Genomic DNA, 15038 nt, shown 5'->3' on the forward strand with positions numbered 1-15038 from the left:
AGCAGGAAGGCTGACATTTCGGGCCCAGACCCTTCTTCAGAATTTCTTTTCGAGACCTCCACTAGGTTCCAGACGGAACTGCTGCACTCTTTAATGGCAGATCATGGCTGCGATCTGGATATTCCAGCGTATTAGAGTATTAGTATACACAGATACACAGATTGGGTGAATTAGCCACGGGAAATGTAAGTTTACAGGGATAACGTGGTGGGAATGTTCTTTGGCGGGCTGGTGTTGACCCGGTGGGCCAAATGGCCTGCTTCCACCCAGTGGGGATTCTGTGATTCTATGATTCTATGCTTTGGCATTTGGAAGGGGTCAAGAGGAAAAGGAAACGGAGCTGAGGTAACACTGTTGATAAAGGACCAGAGCTGGACAATCATAAGAAATTATCTTAGCTCAGAGGATCACATGTAAGGTTGAAACTTACCAGAAATCAGCCAGTGTCACTCCTGGTGAGATTCGTGGAGGATTTCCCGTCTGCAGGCCTAAGGTTTTCTTGCGAGCCCCATACTCATCCTAACGATGCTGCCCTTATCCTATTCTCCCACTCACCGCAAGGTAGAAATTGTCAGGGGTGCAATAGGGGGTCAATTCTGTCAGAGAAGACCTTGGACACTATGAAGGGATGGGGAGGATTCTTTCATACTGTCACTGAGGGCAGGTTGAGCTATGTTAAGATTAACAGATCCATTTAAACCAATGGAGTCATCGATCAGGCTTTAGAACATAGAACATAGAAAAGTACAGCACAGTACAGGCCCTTCGGCCCATGATGTTGTGCTGTGGAATATTCCTAATCCAAAAATAAAATAACCTAACCTACATTCCCCTCAATTCACTGCTGTCCATGTGCTTTAAGGCGAATGTTTCCTGCCCATGACAGGGAGGGAATACCTGGCAGAACTGGACGCATGGTCATGTCTTTGTTGTCCAGCCCTGTTCATGACTTCATGGCCGCTGAAGCTAGAAAGGGAAGGTGCAAAGTCTCCAGCATAAAATGGTTCAGTGGGCAGATTAATGCATGGAATGAGATGACCATGTCTATTTGGTGCCAAGTGGTACCTATTTAAATGGAGAATGATGCAGTACGGAGGGGTCTGAGTATCCTTGGACATGAACCATGAAACATTGGCACACAAGCACAACAACTAATTTGTTGCAAAGGGAATGGAATTGTTGCCCTATTGAGGATTGGTGAGACCTTGTCTTATGTGACAATGTGTGCCTTTCAGAGGGATTTGTGCCGTCCTCTTGAAAAACAGGGTGTTATAAAGGCATCTGCTCTATACAAAGTGGAGTAAACAGCTTTTTATTACAAGTATACAACAGAAGCATGAGTGAGTGGAGTCAGGCTCACGAAGACCTAGGATTTTAACTTTCTCTTTCAGTTGTTGAAGCTGATGTTTTGGAGGAAACTGCTTCACATAGCTCTTTCTCTCTCTGCTGCTGCAACAGCTGGAATTCTGTCTCTGCTGCTAGATTCATTCTGCAAGTATTTCATTCTGCTGGATTAGAATGAGAATAACACTGTTTTGCTGATTTTGCCTTTGCCATGGGCGTGTGTATGGGATACTGCTATATTGGAACAGTTGAAGGGTAGTACTTAAAATACATATTTTATTTTGCTAAGTATTTCAATATGGTTAAAGTTATGCTAATTATTCTTTTTTGTTTGTATTTTAACAGTTGTATAAGAATAAAGTGTGTTTTGCTTAAAACCTAGTAGTTAGACAAATTGAATTGTATCTGGAATGTTGCACCTTACACTTGCCTTTAAATAAGCTAATCTTCAGGGTTTAGGATATATCCCTGATATATTTTGAGTGGGTTTAACCTGGTCCATAACACTTAAAGTACTGTACAGCATGGTAACTTAGTGGTTAACACTGCGGCCTCACAGTAACAGAGACCTGGGGTCAATTCTCACACTTGGGTGACAGTCTCTGTGGAGTTTACATGTTTGCATGTTGTCTCTGCAAGTTTCCTCCCATAGCCCAAAGATATGTAGGTGAGGTGGATTGGCCATGGGAAATACAGGGTTGTAGGAATAAGTGGGTCTGGGTGCATTGCTCATTGGAAGGGGTAGTGTGACATAATGGGCCAAATGGCCTACTTCCACAATGTAGGGATTATTGTGTTTATAGTTTAGTCACCTTATTTAAGGAGGGAGTCCTGGAATGAAGAGGTCATCATTTGTGTTTGGTATAATTTTGTTAGATAGTCAACTAGTTACTCACTATATCCATTGGTGTTTGGGTTGGAGAAAATATGTCCTGAAGAAAAAGAAAAGTTGAATGTCATCCATGAATTATGTTCCATCAAAACACTGATACTTATCAATTTACTTAACATGGTCACATGCAGCTCAAAGTTAGTATGTTCAGTTAAAAATAGAAATTGCTGAAGAAACTCAGTTGGTTTGGCAGCATTGGCAGACAGAGTAACAGGGTTAATATAAGCCCAATTTGGATGATTTTTATTCACAGGATGTGGGTGTCACTGGCTAGGCCAGTGCTTATGACACATCCCTGATTGCTCCAAGGGCAGTTAAGGGTTAATCACATTGTTGTACGTCTGGAGTCACGTGTCGGCCAGACCAGGTAAGGATGACAGTTTCCTTCCCTAAAGGACATCAGTGAACTTGCTGGATTTTGTTTTTCCCGACAATTGCCAATGGTTTCACAGCCATCCTCAGACTCTTAAATCTAGGTTTTTATTAAATTCAAGCTCCACCATTTGCCATGGTAGGATTTGAACCCAGGTCACAAGCCATTAGCTGGGACTCTAGCTTAACAGCCCAGTGACAAAACTAGTAAACTTTGATTGCCTCTTTATGGGAGAAAAGGGTTATGGGTTGAAGACAGGTGATTTACACCGAGCTAAATTACTCAGACAATCAGTGTAGACACAAGGAGCCAAGTTCTGTAACTACTCTGTGATTCATCAGATCATTTATCGGCAATAAATCACATTACCCACATTACTGCCATGCTACTATCATCCTTATTGTTTATTGTGCTGCCGAATTTTATATCTTCCCGACCATCAAAGTTGTACTCCCTACAGGAATAGGGTCAATTAAACATAAATGCGAGCAAGAATCTCTAAACCAACTATTGTAGCACACCAGGAACAAAACCAGAAGTTGCTGGAAAAGCTCATCAGGTTTGGCAGCATCTGTGAAGAAAAGTCAGAGTTAATGTTTAGGCAACTTTTCCTCAGATGCCAGACCTGCTGAGCTTTCCCAGCAACCTCTGTTTTTGTTGCTGATTTACAGCATCCTCAGTTCCTTCAGCTTTTACTGTAGCTCAGTGCTGTGAAATTCTCTGTAATACCTTGTTTACCTCTGCCTCAAGTGCCCAAGTTACCCATGTCTTCTTAATCCCACATAATCGCACTTCTCTCATTAGGTTACCTATTTGCCACATTATTGAACTGATGGACTAACGGACTCTCTCACCTCAAGTGATGCTGACTTGCCAATGTTGATCTTGCCTAATGCACACCTTCTGCAAGGTAACCTGTATGCCTCTCTCTAAGTTTTTTTTTACAACTTTTGATCTGTACACCCCTGCTTACTGTGATCTGCATGTAATACTCGTAAACAAAGCTTTTCACTGTACTTCGGCACACGTGTGATCAATCAATCAATCAATCAAGCTGAAATAACAAGGTGTAGAGCTGGATGAACACAGCAGGCCAGGCAGCATCAGAGGAGCAGGAAGGCTGTCGTTTCGGGTCTGGACCCCTCTTCTGAAATGGGGGAGGGGAAAGGGGTTCTGAAATAAATAGAGAGAGAGAGAGGGGGAGGCGGAAGGAAGTGCATAAAGGAGGAGATAGATGGAGAGGAGACGGGCAGGTCAAGAAGGTGGGGATACAGCCAGTAAGGGTGAGTGCATGTGGGGAGTTAGGATGGGGGTTGGTCAGTCAAGGGAAGACAGACAGATCAAGGAGGCAGGGATGAGACTGGGAGGTAGGGAGGTAGGGAGGTAGGAGTTAGGGGCTGGGGGCTGAGGTGGGAGGAGGGGATAGGTGGGAGAAAGGACAGACAGGTTAGGGAGGCAGCTGGGCTGGCTTTTTGATGCGGTCACAACTTTCCTGCTCTTCTGATGCTACTTGGCCTGCTGTGGCCATCCAGCTCAACACCTTGTTATCTCAGTTTCTCCAGCATCCGCAGTTCCTACTATCTCTGAATCAAAGAAGTGGGATGCTTTTTCTTGGATGGTGATAAGCTTCTCAAGTGTTGTTGGGGCTTCACTCATCCAGGCAAGTGGGGAGTATTCCATCACACTCCTGACTTATGCCTCATAGATGATGGACAGCATTTGGGGAGTCAGGAGGTGAGTTACTCAGCACAGTACTGCTACTACACTCCATGAACAAACCTCATCCTCTGATAAAGTTTAAAATAAATGACATTGATGATATATATTATGTGGATACACTTGCCTAGTTTATTGTGGTGTCCACACAATTGTTCTGCTGACACTGGGCAAGGCTCAATTATCTATGAATTTTTCCTAACCAAGGGAGGAAGGTATGTCGCCCCTATTATCTCTTTTGAAGGCGTGGTGAGGAGATTTGGTAAAAGCTTTTACTGCATACCCTTTCTAAAAATTCACATAAGAATGTGGATAAAGCAAGGAGGGGGCTTAGGAACACAAGTCAATGAGCTCTTACCTTGCATAGCCTCACATTTGCACTGGCAGTCCATTTTGTGACAACATTGGCATCTCAATTCTGAAGAGAAACAGATTTTTATTAGCAGTAAAGTATGCATGAAGCTTAAAATGTCTATGAGAAAGGCCCTTAGTTATTCACATAGACTTAAGGAGTTTGGTCTTCTTGCGGCATGGGAAGATCAATTTTATTGTTGTCCATCCACTACTGCCCTTTAGCTGAATGACTCACTAGGCCATTTCAGAAGATCGTTGAGAGTCAACCACATTGCTGTGGGTGTGGAGTCTCATTGAGGTCAGAGGTCAGGAGGGCAGGCAGGGTAAAAAGGAGAACATTTAGAGGAGATATGAGAGGCCAAGTATTTTGCACCGGGGATGGTAAGTGCCTGGAAGGTGCCACCAGGGGAGATGGTAGAGGCTGACACAATAGTTATGTTTAAGAGGCATCGTCACAGATATGTGAATAAATAGGGAATAGAGGATACAGACTGCATAGAGGCAAAAGGTTTTTAGTTGAGTAAGGTGTTATGTGTCAATACAGGCTTGGTGGGCCTGATCCTGTGCTGTACTGTTCTCTGTTCTCCTAGTTCTTTTAATATCAGTGAACCAGGTTGTGATTTAGGACAATAAATGACGGTTTCATGACCACCATTACTAAGTCAGCTTTCAATCCCAGAGTTTATTGATTGATTTGAAATTCCATCACCTGCTGGGTCGTCTCCATCATAGGTACTTTCTAATAAACCTGCCCAGAGTTACTATGACAACTTCTGGAGCAGGTGGACTTGAACACAGGTCCCCTGGCTCAGAGACAGGGGCATAGCCACTGAACCACAAGAATACTCAAACAAAGGGAAACACCCTGTTTCGACTGTCAAAGCCCAGCTGTGAACTAGGGACCTTAGAGCTTCAGTCCATATTTTTAAGGACACTAACATTTCACAATCAACTTAGTTTAATTATATTCACGTAACCAAATTATATTGCTTGATCAATATTAGACTTTAAAACAATTTGTAGTGATTAATATTTTCTGTATTAGCTTTACCTTTTAAAGTGTAATGGGTAAGTAACCGTTTCCAAGGAATTTTAAGGCAGCAAAACAAAAATAAATTAAACAATTGACTCCAAAGGAGAAAACAGATGTTCAGTGATAGGTGAATGTGTAATTCCATCAGAACTTTCTCAAATTCAATAACATTGAGGCTTGACCTCAAAGAAATCAGATGTTGAGTCCTGACTGCAAATGCCTCTCTTTTTTAAATTTAAGAGAGAGGTAAAGAAGATTTCAATAAGAGGTAAAGATGACAATAACAAAATTTGATGATGCGGATGGACCAATGGATGATTGACAGTTTAAGGAAGCAGTCAGGAGATTGTGGAAGGTGACATTAGTCAACATCCATCACCCATAGGATCCATTTCAAGATTGATCACACACTCCTGAAACCAATTAGTTGGAAGCTTCACCGAGCCTAGATCAATTAGAGTAAAATGTATAATTCACCATGCTGTTGATTGTGGCTCAGGAAGAGTTAGTAAGCAGCAATTTTGGCTTGCATCACCCTTAATGGGTTTTGCATGGAATTATCTAATTTTGAGAAGATTTGTAGCTCAGGTTGAGGTTCTGGATGTGAGTTTGCTCGCTGAGCTGGAAGGTTAGTTTTCAGACGTTTCGTCACCATTCTAGGTAACAACATCAGTGAGCCTCCGACGAAGCGCTGGTGTTATGTCCCGCTTTCTATTTATCTGGTTAGGTTTCCTTGGGTTGGTGATGTCATTTCCTGTTCTTTTTCTCAGGGGATGGTAGATGGGCTCCAAATCAATGTGTTTGTTGATGGAGTTCCGGTTGGAATGCCATTACACTTTAAAAGGCAAAAACTGAAATAGAAAATATTAACCTCTTATGCATTGTTTTAAAGTGTAACATTGCTCAATCAATATACTTCCATCGTGATTATAACCTTCCAGCTCAGCGAGCAAACTCACATCCAAATTATCTAATTGGCTGATGGGCGTTTTACTGGTGGCTGTCAATAGTTACAAGCATACTAAAAATATCATGGCGATTTGGAGGTGGCGAAGACATTCAGTTGAGTGTAAAAACACATAAAGATTAAATAGATAAAACACATAACCACAGATGCCAAAATCCAAGGTAGACAATCAGGGGGCTGGAAGAACACAGCAGGCCAGGCAGCATCTAGAGGAAAGGAGTCATCAATGTTTCGGTTATTGCCCTTCTTCAGTCCTGAAGCCAAAAGCCAAGGTACACCCATAACATCACTGACCTGCTTTAGCAGGTACACTTTATAACAAAGTGGAATTTTCCAAGCGACTGCACTAGACTGTCCCCAGTTGCTTTACTGGTTAAATCTGAAATATACAAATTATCATTGGGGTTTGAGTTTAAGCCATTGCTCTGCTTGCTTTTTCCCTTGAAGTCATTTATCCAATTTTTTTCTGCTTAGAAACAGTTTTTACCCATTACACTTTAAAAGGCAAAAACTGAAATAGAAAATATTAACCTCTTATGCATTGTTTTAAAGTGTAACATTGCTCAATCAATATACTTCCATCGTGATTATAACTAAACAAAGAACTAAAACTTACGCACTGACACACCTTGGTGTTTCCCAGCAAAATAGACTTACCATTACAGTTACTGTCTATTAGAAAGAAATAACCATGCACTAGCATCGATATTAGCTTTATCAAGAATACAAATCAAGCTCCTGACTGTTGGACATTTTTCTCGACATTTCCAAGCTTGTAACATTTTAAATGCTTTGTCTTGGTTACTGTTTCCATCAGAAATGAAGTTTTCAACTTCATATGTCTTAAAGTCGAGGTGTTGAATTGCTAAGTTCTGCCATCTGCTTCCCAGTTTTCCAGCTAATTCCATCAACTGTTTGTCTGAGATGGGTTGACCTGAAACAGAATGAGAGAAAACATTTTTGATGCGGAACTAAAACCCTTATTATTGTATCTCAGTGAGAAAAATTTCAATGGAAATCACCAGCACCCATGAGAAGCTGTCAATTCGTTTCATCTTCCAAAAGAAAAGTATTTGTGCTTATTCATTTCAGAAGTATATAACTGTAAGTGGCCCTTTGGACCATAGGATCTGTGCTAACCTAACCACACTAATCCTACTTTCTAGCACTTGGCCAATAACCTTAAATGTTATGACATTTCAAGTGCTCATCCAAACACTTCTTAAAGGTTGTGAGGTTTCCTGCCTCAGCACCCCACCCGACTTTACCTTTTTTTAGAATTGTACAAATGATACAGCACAAAAGGGGGCCATTTGGCCCATTTTGTCCATGGCAACTCAAAGACACCAAGGTGTCCTCACCAATCCCATCTTCCTGTGCACAACCCATAGCCCTGCAGCTTGCAGCACTTGGAGTGCAGATTCATGTAACTTATAGAAGAGTTTAATGTCTCTTCCCCCCCATCACCAACTCAGGCAATGAATTCCAGACACTCATGATCCTCTGTGTAAATGTATTTTTCCTCATGCCCCCTCTAATCCTTCTGCCACTTCACTTGAATCTGTGATCCTTGGTTTTTGAACTCTTTGCCTAGGGAAACAGGGCCCTCCTGTCTACTCCATGTCTACCCCTCACAATGCTGTACACCCCAGTCACGTCACCCTTCAGCCCTCTCTGTTCCAAGGAAAATAACCCCAACCTCTCTAATCTTTCCTCATAGCTACAATTGTCTTTACTACTTTTAATATTCAATTGCCCAGTCATCAATTCAAACCCAACGTTATCCGCTTAATGTACCATTTATTTCAGAATTGTCCATATCATGTTCTTCATTTGAAGGCATTTTGAGCTCAGATGCTTAGTTCCTAAAAATAAACAGAGGGAAAATATCAATAAATAATTTCAGAACAATTTGATTTTTTTAATGGTTACAGTGTGTAATTTTTATTTTTTGTTTGCTTAAAAAATGAGTCCAACATTTACACGCTGTCTATAAGTGGCTTTAAACTGAATGGCTCGCTGGGCCATTTCAGAGACCAAGGGTGAAATGGTGGCTCGGTGGTTAGCACTGCAGCCTCACAGCACCAGGGACTCTGGTTTGATTCCAGCCTTGGGCGACTGTGTAGAGTTTGCATTCTCCCCAGGTCTGCGCGGGTGCACTCTTTTCCTTTCACCATCCAAAGTTGTGTAGGTGAAGTGGATTGGCCTTGCAAAATTGCCTCTAGTGTCCAGGGCTGTACAGGTTAGGTGGGTTAGCCATGGGAATTAGAGGATTATAGGGTAGCCGGACGGGGGGAGCATGGGATGCTGTTCAGACGGTCAGTGTGGACTCGATGGATCAAATAGCTTGCTTCCACACTGCAAGGATTCTATGATTCAACCACATTACTGTTGGTCTAGAATTGCCATATAGCCCACACCTAGTAATAACACCAGGCTAACTTCCCTAAAAGACGTTAGTGAACAAAATGGGTACTTATAATGGCTACTGATGTTTTATGTTCTTACATTGTAGTAATGGTAATGTTATTGGACAGGCAGTCCATTGGCCCTGGACAATGCTCTGATGATAAGACTATGAAGTCATAGAATCATTGAGATGTATTGCATGGAAACATGCCCTTTAGTCCAACTCGCCATGCTGACCAGATATCCTAAATTAATCTAGTCCCATTTGCCAGCATTTGGCCCATATCCTTGTTAACCTTTCCTTTTCATGTACACATCCAGATGCCTTTTAAATGTTGTTATTGTAATTGTATTTAAACATAACAATAAACTTGGAATTATGAATCTAATCTCGGCATTGACAGACCATGTCAACTACCAGTAACTTGCAAAGCTCGCCTGATTCATTAATGTTGTTCAGTGAAGGGAATCTGCTACCCTTACACAGTGTAGCCTGCATGTGACTTCTGACCCATGGCAACGTGGGTGACTCTTAACTGCTTTGTGGGTAATTAGGGATGGGCAATAAACCCTAGCCTAGCCAGTAATGCCCACATCCCACAAAAGAGAAAAATTTTCAATCGGATTGAATGATTAATGTAAGCTAGAGAGAACAGTTGACAATCTTATCGTTGTTATTGAATGGAAGATTAATCTCCACTATACTAAATAGCTGGAGATGTTCAGGAAGAATTTGAGAAAAGTGGGCCATAATTATAAAAATAGTGCAAGGTTATTCAGCAGTGGAATCAGGAGGTATGTTTTGCATGTGGGAGCCGATGGCCTTGTGATGTTATCCTTGAACTATTAATGAGAAACTCAAACAATGTTCTAGGTTTTAATCCTGCCATGTTAAATGGTTGTACCATTGCCAAAATCAGGAGAGCTGCCTCACAGACATCGTCATACATGTGGAATCGTATCTTAGAGGCAATTCCCATCACCATTTCTGGGTATGTTCTGTTTCATCGGCAGGACAGACCCTGCGGACATGGTGGTACAGTGGTGTACAGTCGGGGCAGGAGTTGCCCTGGGAACCCTCAACGTTGACTCTGGCCACAGTGAAGTCTCATGGTTCAGGTTAAACATGGACGAGCAAACCTCCTGCTGACTACCATGTACCATCCTTCCTCGGCTGATGAATCGGTACTTCTCCACATCAAGCAAAACTTGGAGGAAGTGCTGAGGATGGCAAGGGCAAAAAAACCACTATGAAGAGTGGCTTAGCAACAGCTGCACTAACCAAACTGGTTGGGCCCTAAAGGATATAGCAGCTAGACAGGGTCTGCGGCACATGCTGAGGGAACCACTAAGAGGGAAAAACATACTTGGCCTCATCCTCACCAATCTTCCAGCTGTATAGTATTCAATAGCATTGCTCTCACTGAATCCCCCACTATTGACTGCCTAAGAGTTTCTATTTACCAGAAACTCAACTGGGCTCACCAAAAAAAACAGTGACTACAAGAACAGGTCAGAGGCTAGGAATCCTGCAGCGAGTAACTCAGCTCCGGACTCCCCAAAGCCTATCCATTCACAAGGCACTAATCAGGAGTCTGATGGAACATTCGACACTTGCCTGGATGGGTGCAGCCCCAACAACACCCAAGAAACTTGTCACCATCCAAGACAAAGCAGCCGCTTGATTGGCGCTAAACCCACAAACGCCCATTCCCTCCAAACCAACGCTCAGCTGCAGTAGATACAAGATGCACTGCAGAAAGTTTCCCAAGATATTTAGACAGCATTTTCCAAACCCACAACCGCTTCTACCTAGAACGGCAAGAGTAGCAGATACACGGGAACACCACCCACTACAAGTTCCCCTCTAAAGCACTTACCATCCTGACTTGGGAATATATCACTGTTCCTTCACCGTTGCTGGGTCAAAATCCTGGAATTCCCTCCCTAATGGCAATATGGGTCAACCCACAGCACATAGACTGCAATGGTTCAAGAAGGCAGCTCACCACCCACAGCAATATGGGTGACTCTTAATGGCACTGTGGGTAATTAGGGATGGCTAATAAATTCAAGTCTTACAAGCAATGCCCACATCCCACGAGATAATAAAAGATTTTGATAAGGCTGCATTATTGGAAGGTTTGTTTTTTTTCAGACTAGAAACCTGTAACCAGAGATGTTCTCCAGCAATTGATGCTTCTTCCACCTTTATTCATCATTTATATAAAGATTCAGATGTGAATAATATAAGGTATGTTTATTATGTTTGCTGAAGACACGAAGATTTTTGGGATAGTGGACAGCAAAGAATGTTATCTAAGATTATAGAGAAATCTTGATCAATTAGGTCAATGGGCTGATGAATGGTAATTTAAGTTTAATTTGGATAAGTGTGAGGCATTGCATTTTGGCAAAATAAAGACAAGACTTATATCATTAAGAGTACGGCCTTGGGCAGTGTTGTGGAGCAGAAATATCTAGGGGTTCAGGTACATAATTCTTTGAAGTTTGCATCACATTTATGTAGGATGGTTAAGAAGGCATTTAGCATGCTTGCCTTCAATGCTCAGTATAGGAGTTGGAATGTTATTGAGGTTGTACAGGAAGTTGGTAAGACCTTTCCTGGAATACTGTGTCCAGTTCTCGTCTCCCTGTCATGGGAAGGATATCATGAAGCTGGAGAGGGTTCAGAAGAGATTTACCAGGAAGTTGGAGTGTTTGAGTTGTAAGGAGAGGCTGGGTATGCTGGGATTTTTTTTCCACTGGAGCATAGAAGGTTGAGGGGTGACATTATAGAGGCTTATAAAAATAACGAGTGGTATTGAGAGGGTGAATGGCAAGTGCCTTTTTCCTCGGGTGGGGGATTTCAAGACTAGTGGGCATATTTTTAAAGTAAATGGAGAATGGTTTAAACAAAACATGAGTGGTAATTTTTTATCAGAGAGTGATTTTCTTGTGGAATAAGTAGATGCAGGTACAGTTAGAATATTTAAAAGACATTTATGTAAGTACATATTAAGAAATGTTTGGAGGGATATGAGCCACGCACAGGCAGGGATTATAGTTAGTGTTGACTGATTAGGCTGAAGGGTCTGTTTCTGTACCATATAACTCAATGATTGATGTAAACTAGGAAAAAACAGTTAGTTATTGAATCGCTGTTTAATCTCCAGTATATTGAATGGGTAGAGAAATTCAACAAGCATTTGAGAAAAATGGGCCATAATTATTGCAAGTGCAAAGCCATTTTGGGGCCTTCTTACCTTCTCAAGGGGCAATTAGGGACAGGCAATAAATTCTGGCTCAGCCCGTGACTTCACATCCCATCTGAGGGTAGAACAAAAACCCAGAATTCTGCCACCATGAAAACCTTACAGATTTCAGTTTTAGCAACCGGTGTAGATGTGTTCTTTTTTTCAGGCACCGTATCAGAAAGAAGAGGTAAAGGAAAAACGAGAGGTTCTGCAGGTTATTTCTGACTTCACTGAAAGGCATGGCAGTCCTGTGGAATCAAATGGCATTGTTTTGCTCCAATCCGTGAACTATCTGTGTCGAAGTCCTCTGTCCATCCAACCAGCTCAAAGTGATTTTTGCCTTGGCAGGCCCCAGCTAAGCCTCCGAGCCAAATTGAAACCAGGCCTCTGTCGATGCATCCCATCTGCTGGACTTTAAGATGTACCAAAGAACGCACCCAAGCGGGGGGCAGCAGAAGATGATGCCGCTAGACTAGTAATCCAGGATCCCGCTGCAGCACATTGCGCAGGAGCAGAAGAGTACAAATCGAAGCCTACATTTTACAGAGAGATGAACAGGAAGATCCAGCCCACACTGAACTCGAATAAAAACATCACTGTCACAGAAAAATCTGCATGAAATTTGGCGGGGAAAATATTGCTGCTAGGGATTGTCTATAAATTGCTATCAAGTAGAAAAGTGTAATCTTTATTTAAGAACTAAAACTCACATACAGAAGAAATACATGAATGTCAGAGCCAATTTCAAAATGAAATATACTATATATTGTAGAACAAGCCATACAATACAAGATAATTTTTTGAATTCATCCATAGGATGAGGGCATTGCTGGCTGGGCCTGCATTTATTGCCTATCCCTAATTGTCCCATAAGGTAGCCAAGAGTCAACCACACGTTGCTGTGGGTCTGGGGTCACACGTAAGCCAGACCAGGTAAGGATGGCAGATTTCCTTCCCTAAAGGTCTGAGTGAATCAGATGGCTTATCACCATCAGTTGAAAATGGATTCATGGTTATCATCAGATTCCTAATTCCAGTTTTTTATTGAATTCAAACTCTGCCATCTGCCACAGTGGGATATAAACCTGGGTCTGCCAAACATTTCCTGGAATAATAGTCTAGCAATTTTACAACAAGGCCATTGCCTCCAATAAAGTAATAGAAGCCAAAGTAAGATAAGGGAAGGAGAGTAAACTTAACACTGTGAATGTGCATTTATAACAAAGAACAAAGAAAATTACAGCACAAGAACAGGCCCTTCTGCTCTCTAAGCCTGTGCCAATCGAGATCCTCTGTCTAAACCTGTCATCTATTTTCTAAGGGTCTGTATCCCTTTGCACCCTGCCCATCCATGTACCTGTCTAGGTACGTCTTAAAAGACACTATCATGTATGCACGTTCCAGGCTCCCACCAACCTCTGCGTAAAGAACTTTCCACGCATATCTTCCATAAACTTTCCTCGTCTCACTTTGAACTCATGACCCCTAGTAACTGAGTCCCCCACTCTGGGAAAAAGCTTCTTGCTATCCACCTTGTCTATACCCCTCATGATTTTGTAGACCTCAATCAGGTCCCCCCTCAATCTCCATCTTTCTAATGTAAATAATCCTAATCTACTCAACCTCTCTTTATAGCTAGCGCCCTCCATACCAGACAACATCCTGGTGAACCTCCTCTGCACCCTCTCCAAAGCATCCATATCCTTTTGGTAATGCGGCAACCAGAACTGTACACAGTACTCCAAATGTGGTCGAACCAAAGCCCTATACAACTGCAACATGACCTGTCAACTCTTGTACTCAATACCCCGCCCAATGAAGGAAAGCATGTCGTATGCCTTCTTGACCACCCTATTGACCTGCGTTGCCACCTTCGGGAACAATGGACCTGAACACCCAGATCTCTCTGTACATCAATTTTCCCCAGGACTTTTCCATTTACTGTATAATTTGCTCTTGAAATGGATCTTCCAAAATACATTATCTCACATTTGCCTGGATTGAACTCCATCTGCCATTTATCTGCCCAACTCTCCAGTCTATCTATATTCTGCTATAATCTCTGACAGTCCCCTTCACTATCTGCTACTCCCACCAATCATCGTGTCATCTGCAAACTTGCTGATCAGACCACCTATACCTTCCTTCAAATCATTTACATATATGACAAACAATAGTGGTCCCAGCACAGATCCCTGTGGAACACCACTGGGCACAGGTCTCCAATTTGAGAAACCCTCTTCCACTGCTGCTCTCTGTCTCCTGTTGCCGAGCCAGTTTTTTAATCCATCTAGCTAGTACACCCTGGACCCCATGCGACTTCACTTTCTCCATCAGCCTGCCATGGGGAACTTTATCAAACATCTTACTGAAGTCCGTGTATATGACATCTACAGCCTTCCCCTCATCTATCAACTTTGTCACATCCTCATAGAATTCTATTGTGCCTTCCCTGCACAAAACCATGTTGTCTATCACTGATAAGCCCATTTTCTTCCAAATGGTAACAGGTCCTATCCCCCAGTATCTTCTCCAGCAGCTTCCCTACCACTGACGTCAGGCTCACCCGTCTATAATTACCTGGATTATCCTTGCTGCCCTTTTTAAACAAGGGGACAACATTAGCAATTCTCCAGTCCTCCGGGACCTCACACGTGTCTAAGGATGCTGCAAAGATATCTGTTAAGGCCCCG

The 15038-nt window shown here is 42.3% G+C and overlaps 1 protein-coding gene across 1 annotated transcript in view; it reads right to left on the bottom strand.

Annotated features, from left to right (window-relative positions):
• The window catches only part of LOC125460470 (uncharacterized), a 35034-nt gene extending 22207 nt beyond the window's left edge, over positions 1-12827 (bottom strand). Inside the window, exons 1-5 of the mRNA XM_059649671.1 lie at positions 12355-12827; positions 8477-8544; positions 7337-7613; positions 4684-4743; positions 2241-2276 (exon numbers count right to left, since the gene is read on the bottom strand). Of these exons, the coding sequence (XP_059505654.1) occupies positions 2241-2276; positions 4684-4743; positions 7337-7382 (142 nt within the window). The 5' untranslated portion in view covers positions 7383-7613; positions 8477-8544; positions 12355-12827. The remainder of the gene's footprint in view (positions 1-2240; positions 2277-4683; positions 4744-7336; positions 7614-8476; positions 8545-12354) is intronic.
• Between the last annotated feature and the right edge of the window lie 2211 nt (positions 12828-15038).

This window comes from Stegostoma tigrinum, chromosome 11 (assembly GCF_030684315.1).
Source record: "Stegostoma tigrinum isolate sSteTig4 chromosome 11, sSteTig4.hap1, whole genome shotgun sequence".
NCBI classification, from domain to species: Eukaryota; Metazoa; Chordata; class Chondrichthyes; order Orectolobiformes; family Stegostomatidae; genus Stegostoma; species Stegostoma tigrinum.